Below are 9,839 nucleotides of genomic sequence, written 5' to 3'. Positions count from 1 at the left end.
CATCATCTCTGACACTATATTGAATCGACACACACACGCACGCACACACACACGCACACAAACATACATACAGGCATACATACATACATACAATACATGTATACATTGGTATCTGATTATTTAATGAGATAAATTGATCAATAGGTATATCCATCTATTCACACTGATCTATATTTTTATTTTGTTTGTTTGTTTGTATGTATGTATATGTGTTTGTTTGTATGTATGCATTCATGTATGTATTTATGTACATATGTATGTGCGCATATATGTATTTGTATGTTTTTGTATTTGTTTGTATATGTGTGAATTTTTGCCAAAGATAAAATCCTTTTCGATGTTTTGCATTGAGACAATGATAACTTTTATTGATTGATTGGTGTGCGTTCTGTCTGCTTGCACGAATGTTTGTATGTGTGCGTGTGTGTGGGTGTGTGTATGTGTGTGCTTACTTGTATACCATCATTATCATTACCATCATCTTCATCATTATCATCATCTTCTTCATCATTCTACCCTCCTGAGAATTTGAAATAAAATTTTAAACAATAATTAGCCGGAGCTCTCTGATCTGGCGTGATTTTTTTTATAGCCTCAACATATGCTACCCCTTATATATATGTGTGTGTGTGTGTGTATATATATATATATATATATATATATATATATATAAATTGTGCATTATGTTAATTTTGTCATGAATTATAAATTTACTTAAAATTTGTGTTAGAATGACCAATTTGTGAACGGTGGCCTGCGACACAAGAATTTTGTTTTCTTTTAGCTTTGGTCTCCTAATAATTACCTAATTATTATTAATTTGGATTGATTGAATAAAATTTGATTTGATTTTTTTTTTATATATAATTTTACAATATTCTATAAATTCTACCTTCAAATACGCAAAAGTCGTACAACGCAAATCGTATGCGCATGCCTTCGTTCGATAATCTCACTTCAGTTACATTTTATTTCCTTCATCTGCATCATCATCTTCATCATGGTTTTTAATTTCTTCATCTTCATCATCGTCATCTTCATCATGGTTTTTAATTTCTTCGTCTTCATCATTGTCATCTTCATCATCGTCATCTCCATCATCAACGTCTTCATCATTGTTTCTGTATTTGATATTTGAAGTTTTGTGATGTGACTGTTATCTCTGATATATTTTCCACTGTTTTATCACAAATGTTGCTGGTAACGTGTATATATGTACACACGCACACACACGCACGCACACACAAAAACACACAGAAACACACACACACACTCATCGTAAACTTGCCGGCCATATTAGATGAAGCCGCCATCTCTCTGCCTAAATTAATGCACCCCAGAAGTAAAAATCTCAACCTATTTAATTGTCCGGTTGTTGCATCTATGGCCCATGTTATGAGGGCATAGAACTACGAATTAATGCATTCTTTGGTGCGGTCGAGCGATAATAAATTTTTTGTTATAGTTTACTTTTTTTATTTATCTATCTATTTATGTGGGTGTGGAAAAGAGGTTTTGCTTTTCTCTCTCTCTCTCTCTCTTTCTTTTTCTCTCAATTTCTTTCTCGTCTTTCTTTCCTTTTCTTCCACTTTTTGTTTCTTGCTATTTAATTCTTTCAATTCTTTAATTATATTTTTATGAACTAAAGTTCGATTCTTAGTTATTCCTATTCATATCAATCTTATCCCAACAGCAATCGTTCTTATGGGAGTTGTGGACTAAAAAAAATAATAATAATAAAAAATAATAATAATAATAAATAATAACAATAATGAACCTTGAACTAAAAAAAATTAATAAACGCCTAGATCTCTAAAAATGAAATTAAAGTCAAACTTTTTAACAGGAAAATCTGAGTAGTCACAAAATAAATATAAAAGTTCTGAGATAAGCGCTATAAAAATGCCTATATATATATGAAGCCATATATATATTTGTATATATATATATATATGCACATATACATATACATATAAAGCCCTACATAAATGGCAATAAAAATGAAATTAAGCTACAGAAGCTCAAAAAATTAAATAATAAAAATAATACTAATAAATATAATGTTAATAAAAATAATAATAATAAATTTTTATATTCAGGTTTATCTGTATACCTTTTAATAAGATTGAGATAAAAATTATCGAAATTGGAGTTCGAGAGGAAGAATAAAATGGTAATATAAACACAAACAAACACACACACACATACAAAAACATACATGCATACAGAAATGTTTACATACCCCCACATATGCAACAAAATCGTTTAATATAAAATTTAAACAACATAGATATGAAACGAAAAACAACAACAAGAGCAAAGACATAAAATTCAAGACCACAGATATGAAAATACATAGACATTGAAATGCCATTTTAGATGTTTCCCAGGATAGAAGGCATAGATAAGTAAACATAGATATAAACAACCCAAAGACTATTATTGTTATATTTAATATTTTTATAAATTCATAAATAAAGTATTATATATATATATATATATATATATATATAGTATTGTGACGATGACAAAAATGATGATTTATAATGATTAAGATGATGAGGATATAGCTAGTACTGATAATTTTAATATAATATCTTGTACTGCCACCACCATCATCATCATCATCATTGTCGTCGTCGTCTTCGTCACCATAATCGTCGTCATCATCACCATTATCATCGCCATAACTTTCATCATCATCATCGCCATCATCATCATCGTCATCGTCATCATCATTGTCACCATCATCATTATCGCCATCATCATCATCATCGCCATCGTCATCGTCATCATCATCGTCAGCATCATTTTGATTGGATGAATAATATTTCTACGCATCATTGCCCTGAAAATCAGCTCTCCTTTTAGCGAATTATTAATAATAATATTATTTATTATTATTATTTATTATTATTATTATTATTATTTATTATTTATTATTATTATTATTATTATTATTATTATTATTATTATTATTGTTGTTGTTACCCTTCTATTATTGATACTTTTTAGTCTCGCTTTATTGTCTCAATCTTCTCGCGGTATCTTGGAAATACTAGATGAACCGAAATGCTATTCGAATTGACCCGAAACGTCCCGGTATTCTCGGTATAATAATAATAATAATAATAATAATAATAATAATAGTATCGTCACAACAACAACAACAACAACAACAACAACAAGAAAAAACAACAACCTCCTAATAAAATTTTTCTCATGTCAAAAAGCATCAAGAACTGTCAAGTCAAAAGTTTATTAAAAAAATTTATTGAAATTGAAATGTAATTAAACAACGCCATATACTCGTACACACACACACGCACACACACACACACACACATACATAGTAAGTACATACATACATGCATACATGCATACATACATACATAAATATTCAACTATTGGTCTTGAAACCCTGGTACTGTGCTTTGATGGGTTCAATAATGCCAAATCACAAAAGCACAACCCCGATCGGTGGATCAACGCTGTGTCATCTTGTATTGAACAGGGAAACCTGTCCTCGGCTGTCAGACTTGTCTGTTCGCCGGAGGGCCTGGCGGAGAGCTCGCCGGCCACCTTCGATAAATTATGTTCCATCCACCCAAAAATTCCGGTGGACAGGCGGGTCTTTCCCGCATTGACACCAACGGCTGGTTGCGTTTCTTCCGCCGAGGTGCTGAGGGCCGTTAAATCGTTCAAAAACGGTTCTTCTGGAGGCCTGGATGGCCTACGACCCCAGCACCTTAAGGATGTTTTTTCAGGCCCCTTGCCAATCGACGACACACTGAACTCCTTAACCCAATTCATTAATTTGATCCTATCTGGAGCTTGCCCACTCTCCGTCCGCCGGTTCTTTTTTGGAGGCCGGCTAATAGCTTTAAATAAGAAAGACGGAGGGGTCAGACCGATTGCGGTCGGGAACGTTTGGAGGAGGTTGGCCGGCAAATGTGCCTTGGCCCTGGTCGAACTCAAGACCAAATTTACCCGACTCAGTTGGGTGTCGGGATTAAGGGTGGTGCTGAGGCCGCTGTTCATGCGGTTCGAAGATTGGTCACCGACCTCCCCGATCAATGGGGGTTTCTGAAACTGGACTTTAAAAATGCCTTCAATGCCTTGAGAAGAGACTCGATGCTGGAGGCTGTCAAACTTTTTTGCCCCAATATCTATAATTTTTGCCATTCTGCCTATGGCGGAGTCTCTTCCCTTGGCTGCCACTCTTGGGTTTTAGAATCGTTCGAGGGGGTACAGCAGGGTGATCTCCTTGGTCCTTTGCTGTTCGCACTAACTCTTCATCCACTCTTAGAGAAAGCTTCGTCCACTTTCGTTTGCGCTTATCTGGATGATATCAGCATTGCTTCGGACGGCCCAACTCTGGCCGATAGCTACGAATATTTGAAGCATAACTCCGCTGCAATTGGTTTAGAGTTAAACATTAAAAAATGCGAACTTCACTGCCAAAGTTTATTTCAGGTGCCACATGCGCTGGCTGGAATACCCAGAGTTGTTGCATCAGAACTGAGTTTTTTAGGCACACCCTTGGTCGAGGGCGATTATCAAATAAAGTTTTTTGACCAAAAGCTTTCTGAGCATAAATTCGCCCTGGGTCGTGTTTCCTGTCTTTCGGCCCATGATGCCTTGACTATTATCCGCAATGCCCTCAGTTTGCCCAAATTGATGTACTTCCTGCGTACATCCAAACACATTGACCCTTCTAAATTGGGCGAATTTGACGGAGCCCTGCGCACCGCCCTGTCGTCGATTTGCAATGTTCAAGTGACCGACAGTGGTTGGTCCCAGGCTCAGCTGCCGGTGCGATTTGGTGGGCTGGGGTTGCTTAGCGTGGTTCAGCTGGCTCCCGTTGTTTATAAATCTTCTGCCGCTGCCACTCTCGACCTGCAGTCTTCCCTGCTCCACCGGTTTTTTCGTTGCCACGATATTTTCCCCCCAGTGTTCGCCCCGGGAGACCGTACGCACGTCCAAATTTTGAACGAAGAATATAAAAAAATCTTTCAAAATTTGTTGTCTTCATGCGGCGACGACTTTTCCACCGCTCGTTTGTTGGCCATGTCCAGCGTTGCCAGCTGTGGGTGGTTAAGATCGTGGCCCAACACCTCTGGGGGCACCAGGCTTGACGACGAGTCTGTGAGATTTGCCATTGGCTTCAGACTTGGCCTGGTCATTCAGAATAAATACACGTGCCGATGTGGCGCAGGGGCGGACGAGTTTGGGCACCACGGTTTGGTTTGTCGCATGGGTGGGGGCTGTCAACTACGTCACTCAGCGCTAAACGAATACATTTGTCGGCTCTTCTCCAAGGCTTCAATCCCGGTTCTCAAGAAACCATCCGGCATTTCTGCGCATGATGGTAGGCGCCCGGACGGATGCACACTAATACCTTGGAGAGCCGGCAGATGTTTGGCGTGGGATGTTACGGTCCCTGGCACTCTCGCCGAACGATACGTAAACCTGACAAGTAAAGAATGCGGTTTGGCCGCGGCCAGGGCAGCGGACGAGAAAATGAAAAAATATGGGAACGCCCTCCCCTCGATGGAATTCTTGCCAATATGTATCGAGGTTCTCGGCCCGATGGACCCCAACACCCTTAAATTTTTTAAGGCAATAAGTAAAATGATCAGCGTCAGATCAGGCGACAGCAGGGAACTGTTTTTCGCAACTAACCACATTTCGTGCTTGTTGCAGCGGTTCCTGCGTGTCTGTGTGCTTGAAAATATCCAACTGAATGCCGACATGTGCAATTAACGACAAATCAAAGTGTTAATCCATTTGTTACTTGATGTTTGACGGTTCAGTGTCACTCATCATGTTTTGGTTTTAACGTACATGCATACATACATATATGAATTAATGCATGCATAGCGCATGTATATATAAGCTTGGATAAAATTTCTTGGGATGCGAGCAGTGTAGATTTCTATTTCGATATGGAGTTTTTCTCTTTCTCTCTCTCACTCATTTTCTCACTCACATCTCTCTTTCTCTCTCTCCCTCTCTTTCCTCTCTTTCTCTCTCTCTTCTCCATTCTTTCTTCATTTTTATTTCCGTCTCTCGTTCATAAAGTCTGTTCTTAACCGTCAAAGAAATTAGTGAAATAAATAAATGTTTTTTTGGTTTGTGTGTCCGTCTTTTGAACGTGATCGTTGTTGTTGTTGTTTTTGGTTGTTGTTGTAGTTTATTATCATTATTGTTGTTGTTGTTGTTGTTGATGTGGTTGTTGTTGTTGTTGTGTTGTTGTTGTTGTTATTCGCATAGACAGCGAAATTTGTAACAAAATATAAACTGAAAATATCCCAAAAAAAAATCATAATTCTTTCTATAGGTATAATTTTCGTTTGCTAAGAAAATCATTCCTACATTACTTTTATCATCATCATCAACAACAACAACGAACATCATTATCATCATCAATAACAACGACATCATCATCATCAACAACAACGACATCATCATCATCATCAACAACAACAAAAACGTCATCATCGTCTTCATCGTTAGCTCGTTACTATTTAAGTGGCCACATTCATTACGACATTGTCTAGGACTGAAGCGACAACAAAAACAACTCTTACGTCATAAATGACGTCATTTGCTACAACAACGACAACAATTATTGTTGCTGCTACCACTACTGCTAAAGCTGCCACGGCCTCGACTGCTTCTACTACTGCTGCTACTACTACATCAACAAAAGAACATTATAATTGACATCAATGTTGACAACATCAACAACAACATCATCAACAACAACAACAACATCAACGACCGCAACATCAACGACCGCAACATCAACAACAACAGCAACAACATTAACAACAACAATAACATCATCAACAATAACAACAGCAGCAGCAACAACAACAGCAACAACAACATTAACAACAACAACAACAAAAATGTCACTCCTGATATCGCTTTTAATAAATTTTCTTGCATTTACGGAGATAAATAACAATAATAATAAAGGTTAGAATTTATAATAATAATAATATTAATAAAAAGAGAGTTTTTATCATTATTTTAACGTGTATAGTTAATTAAATAGCTAGACCAAGAGGGTGGGCAAAGTTTTTGCTGTCAGGGCCGCATTGAGAACTATTGTGCTTTTGAAGGGCCGCAGATGTACTTAAATAGCAATTTTTTTTGACCCAGGGGATAATATTTTTAAGATTTGTGGCCCTTTTTTGGTGAACAAGACCTCGTGGGCCTTAGTTTGCCCACCTCTGAGTTAGACCATAGGAGAATAGTAAGAAACATAAATAAAAATATGAATAATAATAACCAAAAATTACGAAAAACAAACAGAACGATGATTCCATAGATATAACAGCACACCCCACTGTTTGTTCTATGTTGTTTGACTTTTTCATAACTCGGGCTTGAATAACGAATGAAAAGAAATATGATGATGACGACGACGACGATGATGATGATGACGATGACGAAGAGAATGATGATGTCGAAATGACAATTATAGCGGGCATTATGATAGTTGAAATCGTGCAAGTGAATTGAAATTTTATGTCACCATATCCTTTACAGTGTATTATTATTAATATTTTTTTCCTTATTAATTATTATTGTTATTATTGTTATTATTATTGTTATTATTATGCATATTATTATTATTGTTATTATTATGCGTATTATTTAACTTTTACGGTCCTTTATTACTTTTTCTTCAGACGGCTTTCTCAATAAACACCCTTTTTTAAATTCAAGATGGGGCGGAGAGATAAAATTGATGAGTTGGAGAGAGAGAGAAAGAGAAAGAAAGAAAGAAAAAGAAAGAGAGAGAAAGAGAGAGAAAGAGAGAAAGAAAAGGAGCGGCAGACAAAAACAGAGAAAGAGAGAGAGACAGACAGACAGACAGACAGACAGACAGACGAGGAATGGATGAATTAATGTGAAAGAATAAACAATGGGAACAGATTAAGACGAAGAAAGGAACTGAAAAATGATTGAAAGGGAGGAAAAAAAAGAATGAAAAAATGAATGAAACAAAAATAGTGTGAATAAAACAGACGAAGAAATAACAAGAGAAAAAAGAATGGGGAGAGAGGGAGAAAGAAAGAGAAAGAGAGAGGAATGTCTAAAAATAATTGAAACTGATAAAGTGAGGGCCAAATTAACAAATACAAATTCACCCAAACCTTCACCAACATCTTCGCCACCACCACGCCCACCACCATCATCATCATCATTAAAACGACATCATCATCATCAGTAGCAGCAGCAGCTGAAGCAACAGCAGCAGCAACAGCAGCAAGAAAGGTGGTCAACGGGCAATATGGAAGTTGTCGCGCGTTTCTCTTTTATTGTGTACTGCGAACGTGGTGGGAATGATGATGATTATGAGGATGATTATAATAATAATAATAATTATGATAGTTATTATGATAATAATAACAATAATAATAATAATAGAAATAATAATGTGAACTCTTCTATTTTCTCAATCGCCCGAAATACAACATCTAAAACAACAACAAAGTCAATAGATAGCGAAAAACACACACACACACACATACATAAGGAAAATAACAATAATAATAATAATAATAAAGTGATGGTGATGATGATGAAGAAGAAGTAGAAGAAGATGATGATGACGGTGGTGAAGAAGAAGAAGATGATGATGAGGATGGTGGTGAATAAGAAGAAGATTATGATGACGGGGTGAAGAAGAAGAAGATGATGATGATGGTGGTGAAGAAGAAGATGAAGATGATGATGGCGGTGAAGAAGAAAATGATGATGATGGTGAAGAAGAAGAAGATGATGATGAGGATGGTGGTGAATAAGAAGAAGATTATGATGACGGGGTGAAGAAGAAGAAGATGATGATGATGGTGGTGAAGAAGAAAATGATGATGATGGTGAAGAAGAAGAAGATGATGATGACGGTGGTGAAGAAGAAGAAGATGATGGTGATGTTTGCGGTGAAGAAGAAGATGATGATGATGATGATGACCGAAGATGATGTATGCATGGGATTGAATTCACTCTTTAAAAATCACTCGCACCTCCCTACGCTGGTACATCCCCATCCATGCTCCAAAAACGAATTGCCCGGATTAAAAAACAGTTAATAATATCAATAATAATAATAATAAATTGAATAATTATAATAAGAATATGAATAATAATAATAACTGTAATGACGATGATGATGATGCGGTCAATGTATTTCTTTGCGTCGGTGTTTAATAATGATGTTTTCTCACGTCACACTGATCTATCATCACCACAATCATCATTATTATTATTATTATTATTGTTGTTGTGGCTGTTGTTGTTAATGTTTAATGTTGTTGTTGTTGTGGTTGTTGCGAATGCTCTTAACGTATTGATGCTATTGACGTTGATGGGAGTCTAACGGTATTCTAATAGTAATTTTTATTTAAAAACACACACACACAAACAATCACACACGCACACACACACATGCATACACGCACCGAAGTTAAACATACATACACGCATATACACATACATACACATAGAAGTAGATGCATACATACATATATACAGTTATAGATAAACACACTTACATACGTACACATACATACACATATAGATATACATACACACACATACATACATAAATATTTGTGTTCTGATGTTGTATTCATTTGAGGTTGCTTTGGATGGGGAGAATTTTTTTTTAAATGCTTAACATGCCGAGTTCGTGTTGTCTTCTTGTGGTTTATTGTATGATTGTGTTGATTTTGTTGTTGTCTTTGTTGATGTTGTTGTTGTTGATGATGTTGTTGTTGATGTTGTTGTTGTTGATGTTGTTTTTAATGTTGTTGTTG

The 9,839-nt window shown here is 36.3% G+C and overlaps 1 protein-coding gene across 1 annotated transcript; it reads right to left on the bottom strand.

The window, feature by feature from the left end:
* Positions 1-3,011: 3,011 nt before the first annotated feature.
* Positions 3,012-5,690, bottom strand: HELRODRAFT_172296 (hypothetical protein; the record flags this gene model as incomplete). The annotated part of the gene is made up of 4 exons (XM_009018962.1): positions 3,012-3,107; positions 3,421-3,748; positions 4,579-4,755; positions 5,302-5,690. The coding sequence occupies 4 exons, from the start codon at positions 5,688-5,690 to the stop codon at positions 3,012-3,014; spliced, it is 990 nt and encodes a 329-aa protein (XP_009017210.1).
* Between the last annotated feature and the right edge of the window lie 4,149 nt (positions 5,691-9,839).

Source organism: Helobdella robusta, assembly GCF_000326865.2.
Source record: "Helobdella robusta unplaced genomic scaffold HELROscaffold_23, whole genome shotgun sequence".
Taxonomy (NCBI): domain Eukaryota; kingdom Metazoa; phylum Annelida; class Clitellata; order Rhynchobdellida; family Glossiphoniidae; genus Helobdella; species Helobdella robusta.
This window is presented reverse-complemented; position numbering and strand designations above follow the sequence as displayed.